Here is a 27,642-nt window from a genome sequence, read left to right on the forward strand (position 1 = left end):
TGACAGTTTGACAGATTTGTACTTTATTGAAACTTTCCATCAAATAAACAGCTTGGAGGGAAGGGTATTTGCCATACCAACACGTACACATCATCATTATCATTACCGTCAAGACCATTACTATGGCTGCTGATGCTGGGTCACATGTCAGCTTACAGGAAGATACGTCACAAAGGCAGAGTGAAAAATTAGGAGTGATGATGGGAAGAAATGAACAACGTAATAGACAAGTAATAATCACACTCTTATCAACCTGTATAGGAAACAGGAAGTGCAACTTATTAATCATCAGTAACTAAGTAACATAAGCAGAAAACCTATCACCATGCGCAGGACAACACTGATAGTAAAAACAGCTTCACCTTCCAAGGAAACAAATGGCGGAAAAGAGGAAGAGGAGGACACTTAGGTCCTTCAGAAGCTTCTGTGAGAGGGCAGGTGAATGTCCAAGGGATGGTTTAAGCCTGGCTCCCAGGCGCATTGTTTTAAGATGCAGGCTGCAAACAAGGAATACAAATGAACATCTAAATGACCCTGCAGTTTGATATGACAACTATGTACAAAGTTATAATTGTGCACTAAGAAATCAAGATGTTTGTGGAGACAGGAGCAAATTGGAGCATTAAACCACTTTTTTAAAGTAAATCTTATGAACAACCACCAGAGAGGTTTGATCAATTTGAATGTCCCTTTCATGCACTATTTACTATGTTTCTTAAGTTTGGGAGGTAGAAACTTCAAATAAGAATGAATACTCCGGGTTATGATGTGTGTTGGGGTTATGATCCATAAAAATCCTTCAGATTGATGTCTATGCAGTAGAAAGGTAACAGATTCAAATCAGACCGTCCAACATGGCGAGTGGGTGTCATGTTAACTCCAGCATCTACAGAGGCCTGCATGACAGGGAAGTTGAGCGTCCGCTCTCCCTTAAGAGTTTTTTATGAGGGAAACACAGAGGTAAAGCTAGAGAAAAAACTACTTGTTGGTTCTGGTTCTGTTTAGGTCTGGATCTGATTCAAAGCTCAATCTAAAGTTCAATCGAAACAACTCAGCATCAGTTGAGAACCGGCTTTTGGTGTGGGACTTAACAAGAAACAGATCCTAGGTTTTAGTTGGAAACAAATAGAAACTTTTGAATATTTTCACACACAGTTCAAAGTGACAGTTCAAACATTTTGCCTCAAATTACAAACTTGAATATGAAATCTCAACAACAGGAGCATTTTACTCATCACCATTGTTGTTTAAATGGCTGAATTTGTTAATGTTTAATTTAATTATTTGCATATTCATTAATTAAAATGTACATAAATTTTCTCCAATCATCCTCCTAACACCAAAGCCAACTCTTCAGGAAATGCAAAATGGGAAAACTGTTGGCGACCCACTGCTCGTTCACTCCCAGCGCTTCCTGAAGAGAAAAAATAAAGATTAAAAAAACCTTTCTCTTTTTTAACAACACAGAGCTGCTGCTATGCATGTAGCTTCATAACCAACAACCCCCCCCCCCCCCAAACTACAGATGGGATTAATGACTCTTTTTAGGGAGCCATATCTTTCAGGACAGGTCATTTCAAGGAGCCGTTCAAAGATGGGCTCATTTGACTCTTTTTATATTCATTCACTTCTGAGAAGCCAGCCTGGAGTTTATTACTTTAATTACTTTCCACCAATTCATTATTATAATCATTTAAACCTGGAAATAATTATAGAGAGCAAAATATTTGGATTTTAGAATAATTCAAATTCAGATTTACCAACAATAATTGAGTTTGAATTATTTTGGAAATAGCAATTACAATGCTCAGCATAAATGAGTACACCCCACTACATTTGTCAGAAAACCTTTAGTTTCCTTTCAGCATCAACATTTTCTCTACTACAAAATACACCTACTTAGGTGAGCCATTGATTGCAAATAGGATATATTAATTTGCTTCCACAAAAAAGTTTCTTAACATGTATTCAAGCCTATGTTGGAAAAATGAGTAGACCCCAGTCATAGATCCCAGTCATAGTCTTAGGAGAATGGAAAAAGGTAGTTGTTGCAACATGTTCATTCCATGCCTAGAAGACTTGCTGACCTTAAAAATCACTGTCCTCATACAAAATACTAGATGTAGTAGTTTTTGCTGCAGGTTGTATCCATTTTTGCTTCAACCAATTGAAGTAAAGCTGAAGATAATGTGATCTAAGTGAGATCATTAACCTTAATTTCATGTTATGGAGTTAAAGAAGTTTTCAATAAAACTCAAAAATTCTGAACTTTCCACAAGATTTTCCTATGTTTATTGAGCGACTGATTAAATTAGTACTTTTTAAATGGGATGAACTCATTTATGCTGAGCACTGTATATCTTCATTTGAAATGAGTGGATGATATGTTAAAGTCTGATACGGATTCATTAAATACTCCTCTGCCAGCATATACAGTGTGTATATGTGAGAAAAAAGAACAGTCCTTGAGGAACCGTGACTTCTTTCCTATTGTTCACATTAATGAGCTGTTCAAAAGATTCAATTTGTTCGTTATCGTCACATCTCTACCATAAACCTCCCCCCCACTCACCTACTGCATGTCGGCTCACATCTGATTGGAGAAGGAGGTTGGGGCTCCCTGCTGACCGTATTCTGCATCCTATTCAGACAGAAAAACAGCAATGTATCTGTTTCAGCGATTTAACCACTTTTTCATACTTATTGGGGGGGAATCTGGAAATCGCTATCTGAACAGATACGCCTGAATTTGATCTAGTCCAGCAAGGTTATACTGTGTTAGGAAAACATATTTCCATGCTAAATATTTTGTATTAATTTTTTTGAAGTCTTTAAGTTTTCTACCTTTAATTTCTATTACGATACTAAATCATAGTTTGTAGAAACACTGATTGCTTTTGATGTTTTTTTTACAGGTATTGTCATTTTTTCTAGTCCTTTATCCTCTGTTTTGAAGCTGCTACAAGCTGGTGCAGACTTCATTTAATGTGGGGGTGTGTATTGGCAAGAGTCTGGTGATACGATACATATCCCGATATTTATATATTTAAATATTTTCTTTCTTTTTTCCTTAAGGTGCGCATTTGCTGCAGCTGCCTCAGTAAAACTCAAACTGTTTGTTCGGGTTGCACTGGAAGTAATTTCGTATGTCGGTGTAAAAGCTGTGCATATGACAATAAAGGATTCTGATTCTGATATGACTGAAAAAAACTCTACCTGAATTTCAATATGTCTTCCATTGTAAAAAAAATAGTCAAATTCAGTTTATTTAATGTTCACAATGTTAAGGACTGCAACTGATCTAATTAATAAGTTGCTTTTACCAAAGCAAACTCATGGTGCTTTTATTTTGGCAACTAAAATTATATAGAAGGAACTCTCAACAGAAACAATAAAGTGTGATGATGAGGCAGCAGGACAGAATGAAGGAAAGTTGCTTTAATGTGACAAAGAAGGTGCTTTGTTTACACATATCTGGTCTGCTGCACCTTTGCAGCCACGCTTTCTCACACGCGGAGGTAAACTAATGCTGATCGCCACGATGTCTGCCTTTTTTTCAGAGCGTTGTTCACATCCCTCTGATCTATCAGGTCACTAAACTAGAATCTAATACTGTGAGGTTCTGCAGAACTTTGGCCCGCTTTGCCGATAGCATTTTAGCCGATGCTAAGTGCATTAGCCTATTAGCCGCTGCACTGATTCACTCGTATTTATCTGAGCCGCTAAAAAGCACAGCAATCCGCGCTTTTACATGTTACTGGCAGCAAGATGGCTCAGACTTTCTGTTCTGTACCCATCCTAAGTAAAACCTAAGTAGTTCATGTCTCATTACAACAGAACAAGCTGCTTCTGGCTGCAGTTTCTTCCTGTTGTTTTACGTGGTGCACACCTGCTTAAAGAGCCTCCATGCACTCTGCTGCCAACTAGCGGTCGGAAGGTGAAGTGGAAAACAAGAGTCAGACACTAAGAGACGCTCAGAAATAATTAAATAAATATCATCCTGACAGCATTTTGAATCGATACGAGTATCGCCAAATGAACTATCGCGATATTTTGCAGAATCGATTTCTTTCTTATGCCCCTAATTAAATAGTAACAATCTCAGCTCTGACATTACCTCCTTGGGAACCAAAGGCTACAGACATGCAGCTGTGAGAAGAGTTTAACCCCTTTTCACAGCTTCTCATGTGGTATAATCAGTATAACTGATTGTGGTTTTCGAATGCACCTTCAGTGTGCAGACTGAATGTTACCATTGTCTGTTCACTCCTTTCTTGCAGGTAAAACATCAAAAGAAAAGTTTAGGACTCGAGTCTTACTGAATCTTTTTGTATGTCTGGAAAACCGGGAGACTAACTACCGTAATTTCCGGACTACAAGCCGCTACTTTTTTCCTGCGCTTACAGCCCTGCGGCTTATTCAGTGACTCGGCTAATTTATAGAATTAATTAGCGGCCGCCATGTACGTACTTTCGAACTCAATGAATAGTTTGAATTCTTTATCTAACACCAAGCACAAGGCATTTATATTCAACACACCTCTAAGCAGCCAAACAGCATGGACTTGACTTCAGGTCTTAGACACTTCAGTCATGGTTCAACAAAATGAAACACGCATGCCCGGCCGCATCCCAGAATCCTTTGGTGCCATTAGACCCAACGTGCACCAGATCGCCGCTACAATATGATGAAGCTTTCAAGTTAAAAGCAATCGTTAAAAGCAGCGTAAAAAAGTCCACCGTCACCAACGGGTTTGGAAAAGCCGGTTTGCTGCGTGACGGAGAGAACAGCGCATGGAGTGAATGTACACTCCATTTACGGTTTCTAAGGAAACCGTAAAAGCGGAATTTTGCTTTGAAAAACTCACAGCCTCCGTGTGAGCTGGAGACATCTTCTCCTGCTGATTGAGCTGCGGGGCCGATGGCAGTCTGATGGCTCCCACACGTAACAACGCACCCGCCCCTCATACACAAAACGTACAGTATTAAGTCCGATTGCTTTGCACAGAAACGATTTGCTCCATCCACCGGCGCAACGGGGACGAAGTGCTCCTCCTTGAAGCTGCCCTGGCCAGAGGTGTCGGAGTAGATGGGAAGGGGAGACAAGGAGCGCGCGGGGCGGGAGCGGAGCGCAGAGGCGTCCGCGGAGTGCAGAGGCTTCTGAATTCTGACGCACGCGCCGCACTGAGGCGCGCGTATCACGCTGAGGCGCTTTTCAGTCGCCGCTGCTGTATTTTACCGGTGTGTTTTTTAACCAGCCCTGTTACTCCCATAACGCTGCCGCGACACAAGCGGAAGGAGAGCTTTTCCCGTTCACCCCTCCATGCACTGCTGATACTTGCTCATTCTTAAACACGTACAACAGAATGGCGAGCCGGGCATTGGCCCCGCCTTTAGCCCCTAAGACTCATGGGAAATGTGGAATCGCGGATGTAAATTTCCTCATCATAACTGAGGGATGTAATGTTGATTATATGGTTACTGTTAGTAATTTTATGTATGATACCTAGATTGTCAATAAGTAAAAAAAAAATGAAATAAAAACACCATAACTGAGGAACTGAACAGAATAGATGTCCATGCTGTTTGACAGATGTCGATACACTCAAATACATGAGCCAGAGGCAAAGCTGGCACCACCCACAATGTGCTATTGAATTGCTCTCACTCTGGGATGCTGGCCGTGATCTGTCAGGACGACAATATCGCCTAACATTTGCGCGGCTTGTACTCTGACGCGGCTTGTGTATGTATAAAACTAATTAAACACGTGAAAATGGGTGGGTGCGGCTTGTAATCGGGTGCGCTTTGTAGTCCGGAATTTACGGTAATAGGATTTTGTCACAGTTTTCAGAAAAGGTTTCCAGACATATCAAAGTAAAAATCTTGGAATGTCCCTGGAGTCAGATCAGGGGATTTGGTAGTCTGGATTACTTTGCTTGAATTCCTGAAACTGTTCCAAATTTTCAAAGTACCAGGCCAGATTGTCTTACATAAGTATTTACACAGTAGAGCTTTTACCCAGGACCAGTGTGCCCAGTGAGACTCCACCCCATGAAATTGAAACAATGGCAACTGTAGAGGAAGTCCAATTATAAGACAAAGATGTAATCCAAAAATTTGATTTTTGGGAGCTATCCTAAAAATATGTCAAAACTGAAAATCAAATATTGCAGTCAGTTTCATAGTAATAAAGTGTGAAGGTGAGATGTGATAGGACAATTAGTAAGGATGTGTCAAAGTACAAGGAGCAGATTTCAGTGTAATTCTATTTATTCAAAGAAAAATATTTCTGTATCAGAAAAGCTGCAAACACAATTAATAAGAAAAATATTGTGGTAGCTGCTAGCCTTACCTGGTTGTATCCCTGCTGGCTGAACTCAGGTTGGTAGCTTCCTTGGTTGCTGGCATAGGGGTCTTGTTCATATACCCCCTGCTGACCGTAGGCATCAGGAGCAGGTTTCTGCTGAGGAGGTGGGGCACGCATGAAGGGGGCAATGATGCCTGTCTCTTTAAAGACAAACCACAGGTTTCCCACCCATAGAACCAGATTAATGAATCCAAATGCCTGTAGAAAGTGACAGTGAAGGTCAGATCTGTTCTTCAGCTCAACTCAGGAGTAAAAACTCAGGCAAAGAGCCTCTCCACACTTCATGAGCTCACTATTCTGGTCAGCTACAACAGACACAGCTCAAAATTGAGTGCCAAGGAAGCCTATAGCCTAAAAGTGAAGATTACAGACTCCATGTCATTTTTTAAACAATATTTTAAAAGTAGACACACTTTAAAAAACTTTTACTAATTTGAGAACTGAACTAATAAACCAAGCAACAGTAGAGAGGAATGTGTATGTGTGTGTTAAGGTTAACCTAAGTGACCTTTGTGATTCTGCTGTAGGCCTGGACTGTTGACGCTCGTTCTAGGATGAACTAAGCGATTTTGCTCACCTTGCTTTGCAGTGGCTTGTATCCAGAGATATGGACTTTTATTTCTTTTTTTAGTCATATAACTTGGACGCGATTTGATAATATATTAACATTTGCAACTCCACTTGGACTTCAATGGCAATAATTTGTGACTTCACTTGAACTTGACCCTTAGAAGCACAAAAATCTATGTTGATATAGAATGTTCTGTCTCTTTGTGTATATGTACAGTATGTGCATCTGTGAGCGCTGCAGGTGTATTAAGGTCCACAATATTTTGATTTGATACCATCTAACCAGTCCCACTGCAGGAAAACTAATGAAGGGAATATGTCAAACAAGGTGCCTGTTTCTGTTCACAGAAATTATACCAATTATTCAAATCCCATTATTGTTTCTGGTATATGAATTATGAGGTTGTTAACAAAAATTGTTTTACAGTTAGCAGAATGTGTAGTGCGAAGATAATGGACAGAGACTCAACAACCTCCGACTTTGTGTAAAACTTGAGGTTGCACACAAAAAAAGAAGGTTGGCTTATTGGCTATGTAGCTGCTAGCTGCACAGTTAAATTAATGAGATTGTAAACTCTTTTAAAGTAATGTTACTTTGCAAACACGGGTATTGACTTAGAGAAATAGCTGGAATATTGTAAATGCTTTTCAAAGTCCCACACACACATTCACACACTGCCAAATACTGGCGTCAACCTATAACCACCAGAGCAGAATTGCATGAGTTCAGGGGTGTTTTTAACAGAGTATTGTTAGGCCTCTCTTTCTCATTCACACACATGAGCACAAAGAAGAATATTATTACAAAGTTTTGATGTATTAAGGTCTTAAAAAATACTATATAAGTATTACTACTCTGTCATGGAAAGGACTTGAAATGACTTAAAACAGTCAATGGTAGGACTTGGACTTGACGTAAGACTTGTTGGTATTGACTCTGGATTTCGCTCAAGACTTAAAGACTAAAACTTGAGATTTAAAACTAACTTGCAAAAGAAAGATTTGGTCCCACATCTAGTTGTATTTCTTTTGTCTTTATACAAATGTTCCAATGTTTCCAGAGTATGTCTCTTTCCTGTCCTCTCAGAGCCCAGCGGCCATTTAGTTGGTGTGAACTCTTTTGGGGAACAAATGGCGTAAATGGTAAATGGCGTATACTAATATAGCGCTTTTCTACCTACAAGCACAAAGCGCTCTACAGTCACAGACCCATTCACCCCGTCACACACACATTCACACACTGGTGGCCGCTCCGCTGCCAAACACAGGTGCCTGCCCACCAACAGAGGCAAGGTGGGGTTCAGTGTCTTGCCCAAGGACACTTCGACTCATAGGCGTGCAAGGCGGGAATCGAACCTGCAATGTTACGATCATGGGTTGACCGCCCTGCCGCTGCACCCAATGGTTTGGATTTATTCATTCATTCCCTTTCGGGGTCACAGGGCTGCTGGAGCCTATCCTGGCCACTTTCAGGCGAAGGCAGGGGACACCCTGGACAGGTCGCCAGTCTGTCGCAGGGCCACAACATGCACCCATGTACATTCACATTGACACCTAGGGACAATTTAGATTAACCAATTAACCAATGAAGCATGTTTTTGGACAGTGGGAGGAAGCCGGAGACCCCATAGAGAACCCACGCATGCACGGGGAGAACATGCAAACTCCACACAGAAAGGTCCCCCATTGTTGTTCTGTTTCAGGTCAGGCTTGAACCGAAAGCCTTTTTGCTGTGAGGTAAGAGCGCTAACCACTGTGCCACCATGCAGCCCAGGTTTGGATTTATAGCAAGACAAAATGGCAATAAAAACCATATATCATTTTCCTTAGTTTAATGTAAGATAACCTTGGTTAGGTACACCCTCCTCCCTGTGTGTGTTGGTATCGAGGTGGGGTTGGAGAAAGACCCCACCTTTAATGGGTTGCAGGATTTGAATCTCTATCCTGTAATGAGGCTAAACGTTCTCACACTGAGAGTCTTACCACAGAGGTGTTTAATCCAGACATAACCGGGTCGTGGACTTCCCGGCAGCGGTTCTCTTCCTTTTTACAGGCAGGAATCATCATGATGACTTTGTCCGGATCGGTTGCTGTTTTCACATCAGAAAGGCCTTTGGCCCAGGCAGCAGAACTCACTAGCCACATAAAGGCGAACACCGCCGTCACCGCCAAGTCCTGAAAATTCACATCTTCTTTTTGACAGCCATCTCCAACGAAAATCCTGCTCTCATTCAAACAACAACCATTTTAAAGTGCATGAACTGACAGCAAGACAGCAACATGGATGAAGGAGAACTCCTCCCAGGATGCACCTGTGCGCTCACATGCTGAACTTACAATCAGAGGACCTTTGTTGTTCTCCTTGTACTTTTCAAAGAAAAAAATATATATGCTGAGAGTCGCTGTGGAGTATAGGAAAGCGAAGACAGCAATGGTGACGAAGAATTCAGCTGATGAAGAATGGTCCCCGATGAGGAAAACCTGCTCTTTTTCTCCATCTTTGCAGGTTGGGGCGTCAAAGTACTCCTGATGAAGTCTAACATGGGAAGAGTCAGATTTTGATCAGTCCCATCATCCCACAACAGGACCCCCTGTCAGCATCATGACCAAATGAACAACCAAATGGCGCACAGGCAGCCTTTGTGTGAGCAGCAACTGTGTGTTCTGACCTGAATGGGTACTCAAACTCCACCTCAATCTTCAGGTCGCTCTCTGTCCGGTTCTTACAGTCAACTGCAACTCGCAACAACCCAGAGTAACTGCCACAGGTGGAAAAGGCAAAGACTGCAAAGAACTGGAGGAACATAAAGGCAGAGGAAGAGACTCCTCAGACAAATCTCAGAGAACTCTTCCAGGTATTTGTGGACATATTTTTAGATTTAAAGAAATAGCATGCATGTTGTAGAATTGTGGTACTCTGAAAACTCCAATATGATCTATGAAAGAAGCTAAATGAAATTCTGTTATCATAAGACACACCATACACATCAGTTTGTGGCCTTCTCTGGCTTATTCTTTGCTTGAACAGTTCTTCCAGATAAGACAGAAGCTCTATTTAAAACAGAAAAGTGATTTAATGTGACACTTGTGAACGTTGAACATAATTCATTTCACATGCACATCGTTACATTTCATACAAAACAGAAAATACTTTGAAAAAGCTGAACACAAAAAATGGTAAAAATGGTAAAAATCCTAAACTTTTTTTTCTCTGGGACGAGTGAACGCTGGTGAGCTTTTGGCTGCCGCTGCTCCTGGGCCACATTTTAAGCCTTTCTCAGCCTGTGGACCTTGTTTTTAGCTCCCAAATCGTGGATATTTGTCAATGCCACTTTTAATCCACCTACCTGTGGCCTGTCACCGCGATCTGTTCACGTCAGGTTCACATCAACATTCAGCCGTGTGTGTGAGCTAGCCTGCCTGCTGGCTTCTCGCCATGTCTAGAACAATGTGGATTAACTCTGTGTGGATTCTACTTGCCTGGACCATCCTGCATCCACTCTTTGTTATCAGTGTGCCCCTAAAAGTTCTTTAAAAAGTCTCCAGCATGTTGGTGGTGAGCTGAGTAGCCCCGGCCTTGTTCCCCCTTAAAACCATGGAGCAGCATAAAGCAACAAGTTTCTGGATGTTTATAATCATTACGGTGAGGTTTAAATGTAATACAATCTATAAGGGCGGGGCCTGTCCACACACACACTCAAATGTTATAAACATACCTGTTGGCTCCAAAAATGTCCACGTCAACATGTACACAATACAAATAATATTCACACATGCATACTTATGCCTTCAAACCAACCCATGTGAAACATTTCATTCAGTCACGTAAACTATTTGTGCAAAGGTGAGACAGCACCTGTGCTGGAGTAAGTCTCTCTGTTTTTCTGAGGTGGATGATGGAAAGTAAAAAGAAAGAGGGAGAGTGTCCAGTCATCCCCACACCAAGACCCCCCCCGCAGAAGCAGCGGCAGCTAGGACCCCAACACCCGCACGGTGGCGGATAGAGAACAACCACCACCCAGGCCAGGGCCAGCAGGACTGCCACAGGGGCCCCGAAAGCCAGGAAACGAGGGGGCATGGGGGGACAGAGAGTGCAGCTCCAGCCCAACCACAAGAGCAGCCCCCCCACCACGTCGGGAGGGCACAACACGGGGCCCCGCCCCAGGAGAGCACCCCCAGCCCCAGACAAGCACCTCATCACCACCCAGGAGTTTTGAGCATCCCCCCACGCCAACCCCAGGCACGAGTCAGGGCCCCCCAAGGGAGAAACGGACCCCCGCCTGAGGGACACAGCTGCCGTTGCTGAGGGCGTGGTACCCCCCTGCCAAGGATGGGGTAGGGTATACATGGTCCGAGGTCCCACCTTCCTTGTGAAATGTATGTGTGTGTTTTTGTGAGCGTGTATTTGTGCATGTATGTGTGTGTTTGTTGGAGTGTATGTTTTTGAGGGGTAAAGGGTGTGTGTACTAAGGGGTGCAGTTAAAATTGGTGGGTAGGGCGCTGAGATGATATCTCCTGCTTGCTGGGGATGTCCAACCACCCCCCGTACCAAGGGTCATACATGGATAAGGTGCAATTAAAACCAAGATGGGAGTGGCCCATTTTCATACGGCAACCAAGGGAGGGGGACCACTGCCAAGTAGCTCCTCCCCCCAAGGTGCATTGTACGCTAACCCCTCCATGTGATTATATGAGGAAGAGGGTAAGTCGGGGACAGCTGGTAAACTGTCCCCCGGTGGTGAAACAGCCAACCCCCCACCCCCCCCAGCATTGGGCCAAGGTCTTAGTTACCCCCACCCCACACAAAGAGAGAGGAGCCAGGAAAGCGGCGCCCCCAAAGAGCAATCCCAGGCCCCCGCTACCAGGTAAGAACTCTCGTCAAGCCTCGATAGGACAGAGGCAGCCAACTATAGCCGGGACAATCCCCGATTGCCTCAGCGGAGACTAGGGTTGGGCGATGTCCCCTAAATTGGCAGTTGACGATGTTTGCAGTCAACCATCAGGATGGACGATGATATCGTCGGGGGGGCTATTTTTAATTTTTCGTTCTTATATAATTGCTATTTGTCGCCTGGGTGGGGCGGGCTGGGGCGCTGCATGGTCCTCTGGGCTTGGGTGTGGGGGTGCGTGGTGGGGGGGGTGGGGTGGTGGTCTGGCTTGGCTTGGGGGGGTGGTCCCTTTCCCTGCGCTGGGGGGGTTTGGCGGGGGGCCCTGCTCGGGGGGGGGTCCAGCGGCTGGGACTGGGATCGGCCCTTCCCTGGCTCTGGGACGGGACGGGACAACCCTCTCGGGGGCCCCGGTCGCTCTGGGTGTCATCCGCTTTGGCTGCGGGGTCTGGGGTGGTGTGGGGTGGGGAGCTTGTCCTGTGGGGGGGCGTTCTGGGGGGGAGGGGGGCCCATTATTGGTACGGGTCGGGGGGGCTAACGGGTCGGGGTCTCCGCTGAGGCAATCAGTGGTTGCCTCGGCCGGATGGCCTCCTCGGTCCCGTCAAGGCCTGACCAGAGCTCCTCTAGGGCCGGCGTCTGGGGGTGGGGGCCTGGGCTTGCTCCGGGGGGGGGGGGGGCGACACTTTCTGGCTCCTCTCTCTCTGTGTGGGGTGGGTGGTGCAGGGCTTGGGGTGTCGGCGCCTCCGGGGGTGGGACCCCTGGGCTGGGTGGCCCTGGCTCCTTTGCTGGGGGGGGGGGGGGGGGGCTGGGGGACAGCTTTTTGACCACCGAGGCACAGTCGACCAGCTGTCCCCAACTTACCCCCTTCCTCATGTAACCTCATATCAGGGTGAGGGGGTGGGGGGTCTAGCCTGCGATGCGCCTTGGGGGGGGTTACTTAGCAGTGGCCCCCCTCCTATGAAAACCTGAAAACCATTTGGTTTTCAGGTTGTCCAATTACTTACCAGCCCCTGAAATGAAGGGATTGTGTTAAAAAATGCTTTAGTTTTTCACATTTTTATGCAATCTTTTTGTTCAACCCATGGAATAAAAGCTGAAAGTCTGCACTTCAATGGCATCTGAGTTGTTTTATATAAAAATCACTGTGGTAATGTACAGAAATTAAATTAGAAAGAATGTGTCTCTGTCCAAATATTTATGGTCCTGACTTTACATAATTTAAGAATCTTGATACAATCGGATTTATTTGCACCTTAGACATGTAGGGTCCTTGGTAGGGGGGTGCTTGGACATCACTGCCAGCAAGCAGCAGATGTCCTCCTAGCACCCTACCCGCCAATTTTAACCGCACCTTAGACATTTAGGGCCCCTTGGTGGGGAGGGTGGGGGGACATCACTGTGAGTAATCAGGAGATGTCCCCTTAGTGCCCTACTCGCCAATTTTAACTGCACCCCCCTTAGTACACACACCCTTCCCCCTTCAATATATACATTCCAACATAAACACACACACATGCACACACCCTCTCAAACACACATACACGCACACACATTTTGCAAGGAAGGGGGGGACCTGGGTCCATCTGTCCCCTACCCCTTCCCTGGTGGGGGGTGCGGGCCCCTTGGCGATGGCGGCCGTGTCCCTTGGGTGCCGGCTCCCTGGGCCCGGCGGTGCTCTCTCCGCACGGTTGGGGGGTTCATATTACACCTGAGCCGGGGGTGTTAGTGTCCCTGGGGGGTGGGTCCTGGTCCTTGCACCATTAAAGCCTGGGCCCCGCCAAACTTCCAACATGGCCGAGCCTGGTCGGGCCATATTTATAACACCCCTTGTGGGCCACCCTTTTTTCCCCGGGGTTCCCCCCTCCTGGGCGGGGGCGGCGGGCCCCTGCCTTGCTCCTCCCTGGACCAACCGTGGGCCGGGTGGGTGGCTGCCTGGAGTGCGGAGCGGGTCTCCCTTGGGGGGTCCTGGCTCGTACCTGGGGTTGGGGCGGGGGGATGCCCGGAACTCCTGGGTGGTGGTGGGGTGCTCGTCTGGGGCTGTGGGCGTCCTTCTCCGGTGGGGCCCTGCGTTGGGCTCTTCTGGCGCGGCGGGGGGGCTGCTTTCCTGGCTGGGCTGGGGCGGCGCTCTCTTTCCCTCCGCGCCTCCCTACTATCTGGCTCTGGGGGCCTTGCGGCGGTCCTGCTGGCCCTGGACTGGGTGGCGGTCTTGGTCGCCCGGGGTCGGTTGTTCCCTGCCTGTTCCCGTGTGGCGTTGGGGGAATTCCGGCTGCCGCTGCTGCTGCGGCGGGGGTCTGGGTGTGGGGGTGGCTGGGCGCTCCTCCTCCTTCTTTTCACATTCCACCATCCATTTTAGAAGAACATAAACACTCACCTGAGCACAGGTGTTAGCTCACCTTTGCACTTATATTTTGCATGATTGAATGAATGAAAGATTTCACACTAGTTGGTTTAAAGGCATAAGTATGCGTGTGTGAACACTATCTGTTTTGTGTACATGTTGACATGTGAACATTTCTTGCAGCTAGCAGGAGTGTTGATAATATTTGAGTGTGTGTGAACAGGCCCCGCCCTTTTTGTACTACATTTGAACTGTACCGTAACGATAAACAACCAGTAAACCTGTCTGCTCCATGCTGCTTCATGGTCTTACCCCCCCCCTCTCACTATCACCCCCCCCCCCCTCTGACATCCCTCCCTCTTCTTCCCTTCTTTCCTTTTCCGTCCGGTCCAACACCAAAGATTTTCAATCATGGTTGAAATGAATAAAGTTTGGCCTCAATTACAAAAGGGGTTTGTTCAGTCACACCTTTGGTTTGTCTGAAGATTAATAACCCCTCTTGTTAAAGTAAAATATGTCCAACACAAGAGGCCCTCAGCTCTCATCTGCCTGCCTAGCTGTTGGACAGGACAAGTTAAAAAAAAAAAAAAAAAAAAAAAAAAAATTGCTATTTGTCATTTTACTTTATTACTTTATTTATTTTATTTCCCAAATAATGACTCATCCGCGATGATCCAGTCTAAACTGAGGGAAGTGACTTTAAAAAAATAAACAAAATAGAAAAGAAGTGGTCCGCTCCTGCGTTTGATTAGACCGGTGGAGCGAGCGACCGTGTCTCTAGCAGAGCAGACGGACTTACAGTTTTGTGTTTTCGGGGAAGTAAGGATGCTTTGTAACGTGTGGGAGACTTAGGACTGTGATGCGTCCCGCAGCTCTACGTGAGCGAGCAACCGGAATTTAGGAGAACCGGGTCTCCCGGTAAAAGTGTGTGTCGGGGCAGAGCTCGGAGCGCTAGCTAACGCAGTGTGTAAACTTCGAGCAGAAAGGCCGCTCAGTCCTTAGAAATCGTTCAAACAATCACGTGGATTTGTGTTTCCAGTCGTGTCCCGACAAAATAAAGGCTGATGTTATTCCCACATATTTACGTGCAGCCAAGATGCAGATTGCAGCGTTTCACGCATGGATTTATGTTCATGCTAATGTTGTTAGCCCGTGTTAGCATACTGCTAATCCTGGCTTCCGGCTCCGTTTTTCAACAGAAAAAGCACTGACCACACGGATTAAAATTAAAATGATGCGCGAACAGGCGCTTCATAATAACCGTAACATTAATAAAAGAATGTTTAGGAGATCATCTTGTATAATACCGAGCTGATGTATCTATGTATGTAGCCACTCGGCGGAACCAAGTTTCGCTTCCGGTTTTTAAAAACACTACTGCGCATGTGGGAATGATTTCTTCCGACCGAAAGTGTGACCCATGTGAATGTTTTTTATTATCCGAAAAAGTTTTTCTGGGCCCATCTACACGGTGGGATTCTAATCCGACCATTGATCCCATCAAGATATTTTGCATATGTAACCGCGGCTTATGGGGTCGACTCGCAGCGTGGCGGGGGCGTGGCATCACGATGGTGTCTCTCCATCGGGATGTCAGTCAACCATCACGATGGACGATGGTATCGTCCATCGGCAGAACCCTAGCGGAGACCCCAACCCGCCAAACCTCCAAGGTCCAAGGTCCCGTACCGATAGTGACTTTAACCCTTGTGCTATCCTGGGCACTTTAACATTGGGAGTTGGGTCATCTAGACCCACTAGACAGTGCTCTAAACCTTTTTTCTTCAATGATTTGTGATCTTCACTGGTGTCCATGATTACATGAAATCTTTCCACCTTTATCCACCTTTGTCATGGTAGGGAGAACACCTCAATGTAAGGGTGGGGTCATCTAAGATAGAACAAGGGTTAAAGAGTCGCTGTGGATCCAACAATTCTGCATTTGATGAGCTGTTAGATACTGTGGGAACTCTTGTGGTGCCCACTGTGCAGTTCCCAAAGCAGCCAGTATCTACCAAGAAGGGCATTGCCATCACTATCTGACTCATTTAAAGTCAACATCCACCATTTCCCAAAACTGCTTCATCCGTAGCTCCTCAAATCGGTAAAGAGCTTTCCGCTCCATGGTTTGATAAAGACGTCAACATCTCCTTTGATAGATGGAGACTACACTAGTGGCAGTGCAGTGAGTTTGTTTGTGCTTATTCGCATAATTATAATTTAAAGAAAACCTTGTTTGCTCCCCAAAATCCTTCAGTTTAGAAGATGAAGGATGAGTGAATGAATGAAACCATTGTAATTGGGATTTTTTGACATTTCTAGAATTTTGACAAAGTTTGGCGTGTTGTAATTGTGAGTCTCAGTCATTGTAACCCTTGTGCACAAGGGTTATTATATGACATGTTTCCACTGCAGTTTTGCAAAAACATGTCAACTTGGATGCAACTCAAAGAACCACATGCTCCAAGAGCAAAAATTTCGCTGATAGACTTTGGATGTTACCGACCAGCCCAGCTAGATACCGAAAAGGAACAAAGGCACCCAAAAGGAAGACCGAAGGAAGATAATAAAAGAAAGAGGCCTTTAGAAACTAGTTCATTCAGTTAAGTCGTTGCCCTAAATTTGATTTTTAAGACAACTAACTCATTGTGCATTATTCCAGACTATAATAACACAACATATCAATAAAACAGAAGAGTTTTCCTTTGTGCTACTTGCAGATTGTTTTCAATAGAACTAATAAAACTAAGTCTTACATTTTTTCTGAGCATTTGGTATTTGCTGGATGCTTATGTCATTTAATGTCTTCGTCCTTGTAAATTCTGTCTGAATTCACACTTAAGTGAACTTCGGGCATTAACTACCCCTAACGGAGCTCACAGGTGGAAGCTACGGAGGAGGATGGGGCGACGAACGCAGCGCTCGCGGAAATGGATGAACAGGGCGTAGAACGCACACCTGGTTCTTAAGTAGGATGCTGAACAGGTGAGTTAATTGGGCTGAACCGCCCGAGGGGAGGTGTAAACACACTGCTGAGCTGCCTGCCTGAAATCCTCCCAGGGTTGTTCATTTGTTGTTACTTTTATTATTATTGTTTACTTCAAATGAGAGTTGTGTGAAGTGAAATTGTCCTTGAAATGTCATCATTAAGGGTAGTGGATATTCTGTTGTGACATGGATGTGATGCTGATCAACTCACCCATTGTAAGACCTTGATGAAGCCTAGTGGGACCTTCAGCACTCTGAACTGACCCTGGGCCACCAGCTGCAAACAGACACAAAACATTTATTCAGAAAAAGAGTTTTGTGATAAATCAGCCTGAGTGTTACTAAGCAGGCACAATACCCTGTAATGTCCCCAAAACACCCTGTACACTCTGAAAATCCTGCAGCTCCAATTGCCAAACCCAAGGCCCACAGGCCAGATCCAGCTAATAATAATTTCACAATGAACAGTCAACATGTTTTTTAGCATGTTTTTTACTTTTAACAATTCAGTAAAACACACTGAATACAAAATCCCCCCATCTGGCAAAGTCTTATAATAAATAGATAAATACAAGGAATAAATAAAAATAGTAGTAATGATACTAACAAAATAAATTAATAACTAAATAAAATATAAATTAAAAATAAAAATAAAAAAATACAAATTTACAACAGTTTTAACACTTTCTGGAAGCTTAAAGTTGGTCACAAGAGTAAATTAGGGGTTCTCAGGTGCTCAAACTCCCTTTCTTTCTTTTTTACAATGCATGTCCGTCTTTCCAGAGCTAAACTGGTCATCAGTTCATTTGTCCACGTGTATAGAGGGCGCATCCATGTTCTTCCATAATAAGGCCCAAAATCAATAATCAGTAATTGCTTTTAAGTCATATCAAAATTTTCCGGGTATATTCCCATATGCTGGTTTGCAGAGGAATTCTCAGACCAAGTATGTGACCTATCCATGCCATTACATGTTTCCAGAACAGTTGTAACTTAGTACAATCCCATAATGAATTAATGTACCTTTTTCCTCTCTGCATTTTACACCAATATCTGGGACATTAGGGAGTATGTGATTCAACCTGCTGGGAGTAAGATACATACGCATCAATCTTTCATGCCTCTGACTTCTTTAAGGAAGACTCTTTTGAATATGCGAACAATAGATTATAAAATATTGACACCTTCCTCTTGCCATTCATATGAGATATTGTTAAAACTTAAATTTTAGATAATGGAGGTAATGTCAGCCGTTTCCATGTCGATAAAATAAAATTTTTTAATTGCAGGTACGCATTTAAAGAAATGTTTCTTTGAAATATTGTATTTTCCACAAAGCTGTTAATATGTCATCAATTATTTTCTGTACACTAATCAGAATTTTCTCAACACCTTTGTTAAACAATATTTTGTATCTGCCGTCTGCTCTGCCTAATGTAAAACAGTTATTGCCCCATGTAGGGGAGAACTGTGATAACTCTGGTGTGTCTTGCACATATTGATGTGCAGAAAACCACACTGAGATAGAATTTCGGAGGAAGGCGTTTTTTTTTTTTTGCTTAATCGACTTCTTAGGACTTGTTCAATATAGGTAAAGTTGGAAAGGAAGCTTTAATGTTGTCTGCTCGATTGTTACCCTTGCTGGAAGGAGAGACACTGAAAAATAATACATGGTTAACTGCAGCTGGGCCGCCCAATACTACAATTTTAAATTGGGGAGTTGAAAATCTTTCATATGGTAAATACAGTAACCCTAGTTGTAATCTGGCTTTTTTATTGTTCCAAATGAATTGATTTACGAGAATGTTTATATTATGGAAAAATGCATCTGTTATTGGAAAAGGAATCAACTAGAAAAAATATAGGAATTTGGGTAAAACAAGCATTTTGATTGTGTTGATGGAACCTATTCAGGAATCAGGAATCAGGAAATCTTTATTGTCATTTTATCACATGATAAAACGAAATTAGGCTCTCTGGTCCCGGGCCAGCCATTAACATTCAGACATAAATAAATAATATAATATCAATGTGATATCAATATGTTACGGTGTGGTTCCTGGTGAGTATTGCACAGAAAGTATGTTTCAAATTGCACAGTATATTATATTAAGTATTGCACCCTTATTAAGTATTAACTGGGAGCCAGTTTAGCTCGTGCTGGTTTGCGGCGCCTTCCGTCCGTGAAACCCGGGTTCGACTCCAGGCTGCTCCCTGTTCCCCTCTCTACCTCTGCCGGTTCCAAGCCCGGTTAGAGAAGGTTGCGTCAGGAAGGGCATCCGGCGTAAAACATTGCCAAATTTACCATGCGACTTGTTCGCTGTGGCGACCCCTGATGGGAGAAGCCGAAAGTGGAAGAAAGAAGACCTTTATTAAGTATTAACCCTTGTTCTATTTTAGGCACTTTAACGTTGGGAGTTGGGTCATCTAGACCCACTAGACAGTGCTCTGAACCTTTTTTCTTCAATGATTTATGATCTTCACTGGTGTCCATGGATTCCATGAAATCTTTCCACCTTTATCCACCTTTGTCATGGTAGGAAGAACACGTCAATGTAAGGGGGGGTCATCTAAGATAACACAAGGGTTGAGGATAAAGGCATTTGGATCCATCGATTTAGCATTTCACGCATCAAGGGGTCATAGTTCAATGAGACTATTTGTTTCACATCAGGGCTAATTCTAATACGGAGATATGTAAACACACCATTTGTAGTTACAAATGGTGTGTTTACAGCAGGCTGCAATCTCTCACTCTCATTCAAAAACAGTAGTGCTAATTTAGAATGATTTATTTTATATCCCAATATATGTAAGGGTTAACAGCCGACCAAGTATCCATTATCACTTTTTAACGCACGCCTTGGAAGCTTAAACCGTCCGACGCGAAGTGCGTTAAAAAGTGATAATGCATATTTCGAAGGCCATTAACCCGTTTTATACCATGCCCACTTACAAAAGAAATAAATATTTACCAGTTTTTAGTCCTTAATTCTTGTTTTTTTCCAATTTGGATCGCTTATCTCACAATGCAATAAATAGTCTGCGTCGCGCCACATCACCGCTGCAGTCAAGACTCGGCGATATATCTATGCTGATCTTTCACATGGGTTGAATAAAGCATCAGTTCAGAGAGAAAGTTCACCTCTTACCGCTTGTTTTTGTCCAAATGATGAAGCAAAAGGTTGTTTTAAGAAGCAGTGATTCAAAACATTTAAGCTAGGTGACCGGAACTTCATTTTTCACAGCGCGGTTATCCTTTGGTATATCACTTTTTAATGCACACCCAGCAGCCAATCAGAATCGAGTACTCACCATGGTATAACCCCAAATACATCTATTAGATTCAAAAGCCGAACGTTATCTTTTAAGTTTGTCAAAAAAAAAAGAATAATGTCATCTGCATACCTTTAAATGATGCGCTTTGCCACTAAAAGTTATCCCCTTGATACCTTTATCACGGTTATAACCTTTGGCTGTGGCTCTAATGTCCATAGCCAAAGGTTCAACAGCCAATACAAAAAGTAGAGGTGAGAATGGGCATCCCAGTCTAGTTGATTGCTGGAGAGTAAATGGTTCAGAAATATTATTATTATATGTCTGTATTTCAGCAGTAGGGTTTGCATACAGCAACTTAATACATCAGTTCAGGCCAGTCAATTTGAACTTTCTCAAATTCTTTCTCGGCTCCGGAAAACCAGCTCCTCAGCTGCTTTAAAGTCCTTGTAACGGTCGGACACGTCCTGTTAATTTCAGCCACTTTTCCCTCCAACGCTGTGATTGCCTTAGTCACTTCTCCGAGACGATTATTGATACCATCTAGTTTCAATCCAACCTCAGAACGGAGCAACTTTAACTCTGTAAGCACTGTGCTACATCCGCCGTCTTACTTGCTTCTGCGTGTTCAGATTGTGAGCATTTCTTCGAGCTTTGAGCGGTTGATATGTGAGTTTGGGCAAAAACATCACATTTCTTCGTTGCAAGAGACCTCGACATGATTAATAGCAAGCATAAAAGCTAGACTCTTGGCTACTTTCTGGGGTGTTGGAAAAGACTTTAGTGCAGCCAAACACAAAAAAAGAACATTTTCCACCATCAACAAAACTAACAAGGAGACATTTTGAACAATTACTAATTCGCTTTAACTGGAAGAAGTGGCATAGTTTTCTTTGTTATAATTATTATTAAAATCAGGTTAAAAAAACCAACTAACATCACCATGCCTGTTCAATATGCTGAGTGTGTGCTCCAGTCCCAGGATGGACGAAATGTCTGTCATGATTCACCTGGTAGTGAACGTAGCCATCAAAGGATAATTGTCTGTAGGCAACCCAACAGTCACTTCTAACCTTGTACTCAACTTTTATATATTTAAAAAAAAAATGGAAAGAGCTTTCTTTTGGAGTTATTTGAAACAACTATGAAGATGGGGCTTCCACAAGACCCTTTAATGTCCGACAGTCCAAATACTAAAGAATGTCTTTGCTATGTTGGTCCTTGCTGTCCCTGTCCATGCTATAAATAAACAAATCACAAATGACCACCTAGCTATTTTATGTACTTAATTTAATCTGAGGATGTTAATATTACAAGATATTTTATCCATATTCTCTTTCCTCCTCAGGCTTTGTCTTAAGAATCTAACCATGAAAAAGTATTGAAGATGCAGAGTAAGTATAAAGCAAAGTCAAGCCTAAAAATACACACTGCTCTGCAAGTGTTAGGCTTGAACTTTCTGATGTAATAGACTGAGCACATGAGAAAAATACATGCATTGTAAAGTTTAGATATCTTTTATTTTACCATTTAAACACTTCCTTTAAAACTGGTTACCTTTCTTTTGACTTTAAAATTTGCTTTCATCAACGCCAACGAATGCTCTTCTCCACCAATTTGCATCCTTCGTCTCTTTTCAAGTTGCACAAACTATTAAATACTATGAGTTCTAGTATGATCTATTATCATGATAAGAAGTGGAAATTGTTCTTGCATTTTTACTTTTATTTTATATTAATTGAGGTAAAACATAATTAAATTCCCTTGTGAAACGTAATAAAGAGTGGTTTCATTTTTAAAAACTTGTTCTTGTAAATACAACCTTTTCTACATATTGATAAGCATTAATAACAATATAAATAACTTATTAAACAAGATTAATCCAAAAAGGGTTTTTCTAATTTTTTAATGAAATTTGGTGCAACACCAACAATAAAAATGCTCCTACTGTACTATTATGCATTTGTAAAAACAAGTGATGTATTGTCTCTTTTTTTTTTTTTTTTTTTATACACTGTATTTTATCCCACGAAGGGAAATTCTTTCTCCGCATTTGACCCATCCCCTTGGGGAGCGGTGAGCTGCAGCCGAAACCGCGCTCGGGAGGCAGTAGCGTTAAGGGTCTTGCCTAAGGACCCTCACTGGGTGATGTTAACTGCTCGCCATTGATATGGTAATTGCCCCCAGTACCATTGCTCATTCCCCTCCGGGAATCGAACCCTGGTTTCCTGCATGGTAGCTTCCCACCTTACCAACCGAGCTACCCAGCCGTCTTCGTTAATATCAAAAAGCACCGTGGCCTCACCTGGCCTGACCTCATCTGACCTCATCTGGTCACTGCACACCTCAACAGAGACTCTTCTTCCTCAGGAAACTGAAAAGGACTGGACTCTCAAAACAACTTCTGGGGAACTTCTACAGAGCCACCATAGAGAGTATCCTCTGTCTGAGTGCTACGGTGTGCTACGGGAGCTGCACCGCTCAAGACAGGAAGGACTTGGCCCGGGTGGTGAAAACCGCACAGGAGATTGTGGGAGGACCTCTCCCATAACTCGACTCAGTGTACGACAGCCGGGCCAAACGTAAGGCTGGTCGTATAGCTGCAGACCCCACCCACCCAGGAAGGACATCAACTGTTTGTATCTCTTCTCTGTACAGGAGCATCAGAACCTACACGATCAAACAGAGAAACAGCTTCTTCCCCAGAGCTGTGAAGTCCATCCACCCCCCCCTACACACACACACGCACACACACACAATTGTGTCAACAACACTCCCCCTCCCCCCAGCCTTAACATAGCCCACTAATACCTGTCACTACACATCTGACAATGCTCTGGCTGCACTTTAAATCAAGTCTGCAATATTAAGGTCTTGTGTGCAATATTCATTCTATATGTGGAATACCCACTCATATGTGCAATATTCATCCCATTATACTGTACAGTATTTATGTATTATATTTTTTATATAGAATTTTTCAATATTGTTGGAAAAGAGCTGCTGGAAAAATTTCATTGTGCACTGCATAATGACAATAAAAGATTCTGATTCTGGTTTTCATGTTTGCCTCAGCTTTTGTCTCTACAGTGCAATTCAGTTGTCAGAACTGAACTTTAAATAAATGACTGACAATTGTGAAATACAAGAGCACAAAAGATGCAGTTTTGCCCTGAGTGTGTCGACAGATGAGTGCAGAGAGCTACACTGTGCTTCTGTAGATGAGGAGAAAACAAACGACAGGGTGCCCAGAGAGGAACTGTGGTATTATATGAAGAAGTCTGGAGTGGGGATGACTGGGCACTCTCCCTCTTTCTTTTATCATTCCATCATCTACCTCAGTAGAACATAAACACTCACTCAAGCACAGGTGCACAAATAGTTCACATGACTGAATGAAGTGTTTCACATGTGTTAGTCTGAATCCATAAGTATGTGTGCGTGAATGGTAGTTCTCTTTTGTACATGTTGACATGTTTGTATATGAACATCTTTGAAGCCAACAGGTTTGTTTGTAACATCTGAGTGTGTGTGTGGACAGGCCCCACCCCTTTTAGATTTATAATACATCTAAACCTGACAGTGATGAATATATTAGCAGCTTTTTGCTTTATGATGCTTTATGACTTTACCCCTTTTATAATCACCCTCCTACCCCCCCAACATCCCTCTCTCTTCTACCCTTCTCATCTTTTCCATCCGTTCCAACAAAAAACTGTTAAGAAATATAATTAATATACATAAAGTTTAGTCTTAATTACAGAAGGGGTTTATTCAAATTCACATGTTTTGTGTCAGAAGATTCATAACCCCATGTTGTAACAGTAAAAAATGTCCAACAAGTTAAAAAAAAAAAAGAAAGAAAAAAAAAGTATTCTAACCTACAATCTTCCAATCAGAGGTCAACCATTTTATAAAATAACAGCAACCAATGAATTTTTTTCTTACTTGTCCTGTCCAACAGCTGGGCAAACAGATGAGAGATGACGGCCTCTTGTGTTGGACAGATTTTACTTTAACAAGAGGGGTTATGAATCTTCAGACAAACCAGAGGTATGTCTGAATAAACCCCTTTTGTAATCGAGGCCAAACTTTATTCATTTAAATCATATTTGAAAATCTTTTGTGTTGGACCGGACAGAAAAGGAAAGAAGGGAAGAAGAGGATATTAGAGAGGGGGGGATAGGAGGGTTATTAGAGAAAAGGGGGGGGGGGGGTTAAACCATGAAGCAGAATAAAACAACAAATTTCTGGATGGTTATACTCATTACAGTGAGGTTCAGATGTAATTTAAGTCTATAAGGGCGGGGCCTGTCCACACACACTCTCAGATGTTATAACACACCTGCTAGCTCCAAAAAATGTTCATATGTCAACATGTACACAATACAGATAGTGTTCACACACGCATACTTATGCCTTCAAACCAACTTGTGTGAAATATTTCATTCAATCATGCAAACTGTTAGTGCAAAGGTGAGCTAACACCTGTGCTCAGTTGCGTGTTTATGTTCTTCTAAAATGGATGAAGGAATGTGAAAAGAAGGAGGGGGAGTGCCCAGCCATCCCCACACCAAGACCCCCGCCGCAGCAGCAGCGGCAGCCGGAACCCCCCCAACACCCGCATGGGCAGCAGATAAAGAACAACCGCCCCCCGGGGCGATCACATCCGCCACCTAGGCCAGGGACCACCAAGGTGCTGAAAGCCGCTGCAGTAAACAATACTTTGTTTGTGGCCTTTCTGTCTGAAGTTTAGTCTTCAACAAGTGAAATGCTGCTCAATTGCGTTAAGATCAGGTGACTGACTTGGCCATTTAAGAATATTCCACCTCTTTGCTTTAATAAACTCCTGAGTTGCTTCGGCTGTATGTTTTGGGTCGTTGTCCATCCAGAACTGTGCTGGCTTTTTTAGATTCTTTTTAGCAAAGTCCAATCTAGCCTTCCTATTCTTGAGGCTTATGAGTGGCTTGCATCTTGCATTGTACCCTCTGGATCTACTTTCATGCAGTCTTCTTTTGATGGTAGACTTGGATATTGATACGCCTACCTCCTGGAGAGTGTTGTCCACTTGGTTGGCTGTTGTGAACGGGTTCCTCTTCACCATGGAAATGATTCTGCCATCATCCACCACTGTTGTCTTCCGTGGACGTCCAGGTCTTTGTGCGTTGCTGAGTTCACCAGTGCTTTCTTTCTTTCTCAGGATGTACCACACTGTTGATTATGCCACTCCTAATACTGTAGCAGTTTCTGGCATGTTTTTTTTCTGTTTTCTCAGCTTAATGATGGCTCCTTTCACCTGCATGGAGAGCTCCTTTGACCGAATGTTGTCTGTTCACAGCAAAATCTTCAAAATGCAGCACGAGTCCTCTAATCAACTCCAGGCATTTTATCTGCTTCACTCATAGCAATAGCTTGAAAGTCAATTGTCCAATTACTGGTGGTTTTAGGCACAGGCCATATAGGCAATTGCCCGGGGCGCAAATTTAAAGGGGGCAGCGGCTCAGTGTTTGTAAAAAAAATGAAATCTGTGCCACTATTGCTTTTGTACTTTCTGTGATATCACAGAGTTTGCGCCCCCGCAGCTGCACGCGATCCTTTCTTTGTGAAGGTGCTGCAAATGTGTGTGACAGAAAAGGGGAGGGGTGGAGGGCGCATGCAGCGAGGATCGTAGCCTCGAATGTGCAACACCAAGATAATGGCGTGCCTTTAGATAACTCAGCTCATGCTAATAATGTCATTATTTAAAAATGTTTACAGACATCTTTATTTTCCATCTAAAATGTATTTTTTATGTCTGCCTGTTGTTTAGTTGGTGTTAGTATTTGACATCAAGACAGCAGGTCATGCAGGCAGTAAAACATCTGCACTTTATGAGATTATAAATAAACAATAGATCATTTGTTTATGAATGAATTGAAGTTTTTGGAGGAATTTTTACTATTGGTGTTACACAAAAATAGGAAAATGCAAAATATTTTGGAGTAATCCCAGTGATGAGTTATATGAGTTTGTAATTAATGTTTTATAAGACCCAAAAAGTATATTTACAATAACAGGTTTTTTAAAAATCTAATCCCTCTGATACGTTTCACAAAGATACACACACAGGACGTCACATACCAAGCAGAAATTATACCAGGAGTCAAACTCTAAAAAAAAATTGACAAAACCGCAAAGAAAACGGAATGATTTGTTATTTCTTATTATTAATATTTCCAGGCTTTGTTTGTTTTGTTCTGCAGCATGTTTATATTTGTATAATTTTGAGAGAATATATATTTTATGGAGGCCAAAATATTATGTTATTTAAGGTTTAATTTACTTATTCTGGATTATGTTCCTGTTTTTATTTATTTTTATGTTCAAAAGGTTCAGTTTTAAAGGTTTAAAAGGTTTTAAAGTTTAGCTTTAGTGTGCTCAATAAATGATTATCTTCTTCGGCCCGCAACCTAAAGCGTGTTTTAGATTTAGGCCCCCATGCAACTGAGTTTGACCCCCTGTAATAAAAGTATATTAAATGAATGCGTTACTTGTGTAAAATGGGCAAATAAAAATAAGGAACACAAAAGGATGTCATCAAATTGAATGTGTCCAAATGGGGGGGGGGGGGTTACAGGCCCGGGGAGTAAGTTATTGTAGAACCGCCACTGATGATGGCCATGAAACCAGACGCATCTGCGTGTTAACGGCTGTGAGGTATTGAGCCCCCCCCCCCCCCCCCCCCCCCCCTCTCCAACCCCCCGTACACATGAAAAATAAAGATAAAATAAAAACAACAGATCGGATCCGGCCAAGTCCGGCTGCCATTTTACCAACATGGAAACAAACGTGGTTTCATCTCGTCATGTGTCAATATCCAGAACATCATTAATAACATAAAAGATTGCGCACAGCACGCACGTCTGTTTGAGAACGGGCACACTCCCATCCCTGTGCGCGCACGAAGCCAACTGACAAACCTATTCGAGTTGCGGCCCGAGCTTCGCCGGTACACAAAGCGTCGGTAGAACCGTCTCGCAGACACACACAGGAATTCACGAATTTATGAAGGATGCTGGCTTTACCTGATTTACGACATCCATCATGCCGTCGTGCAGACAAGAGATGGAGTGTCCGTGTGTGTGTGTGTGTGTGTGTGTGTGTGTGTGAGAGAGAGAGAAGGGGGGGCTGCGTCAACATGAAAGGGATGTTTGCGCACGCGCAGCTCACCACTGT

General features: G+C 43.2%; 1 protein-coding gene across 1 annotated transcript; it reads right to left on the minus strand.

Moving 5' to 3' along the window:
• Window positions 1-27,642, minus strand: sypa (synaptophysin a). Its single transcript, XM_023957111.2, has 8 exons — window positions 27,492-27,642; window positions 17,363-17,428; window positions 9,609-9,733; window positions 9,277-9,475; window positions 8,923-9,114; window positions 6,355-6,567; window positions 2,573-2,641; window positions 1-1,414 (listed from the first exon to the last, which is right to left on the minus strand). The coding sequence occupies exons 1-7, from the start codon at window positions 27,510-27,512 to the stop codon at window positions 2,588-2,590; spliced, it is 870 nt and encodes a 289-aa protein (XP_023812879.1). The 5' UTR covers window positions 27,513-27,642; the 3' UTR covers window positions 1-1,414; window positions 2,573-2,587.

The sequence above is a fragment of the Oryzias latipes genome, chromosome 7 (genome assembly GCF_053564925.1).
Source record: "Oryzias latipes strain Hd-rR chromosome 7, Olatipes_Hd-rR_3.1".
Classification (NCBI taxonomy): Eukaryota; Metazoa; Chordata; class Actinopteri; order Beloniformes; family Adrianichthyidae; genus Oryzias; species Oryzias latipes.

What these genes read in the sequence shown, in the direction of transcription:
- sypa (XM_023957111.2), bottom strand. Translation starts at nt 27,512, where the DNA reads ATGATGGATGTCGTAAATCAG. An exon ending in TGATGGATGTCGTAAATCAG is followed by an intron (nt 17,429 to 27,491) that starts GTAAAGCCAGCA and finishes GTCTGTTTGCAG; the next exon opens with CTGGTGGCCCAGGGTCAGTT. An exon ending in GCCAGCAGGGATACAACCAG is followed by an intron (nt 2,642 to 6,354) that starts GTAAGGCTAGCA and finishes CTGTCTGAATAG; the next exon opens with GATGCAGAATACGGTCAGCA.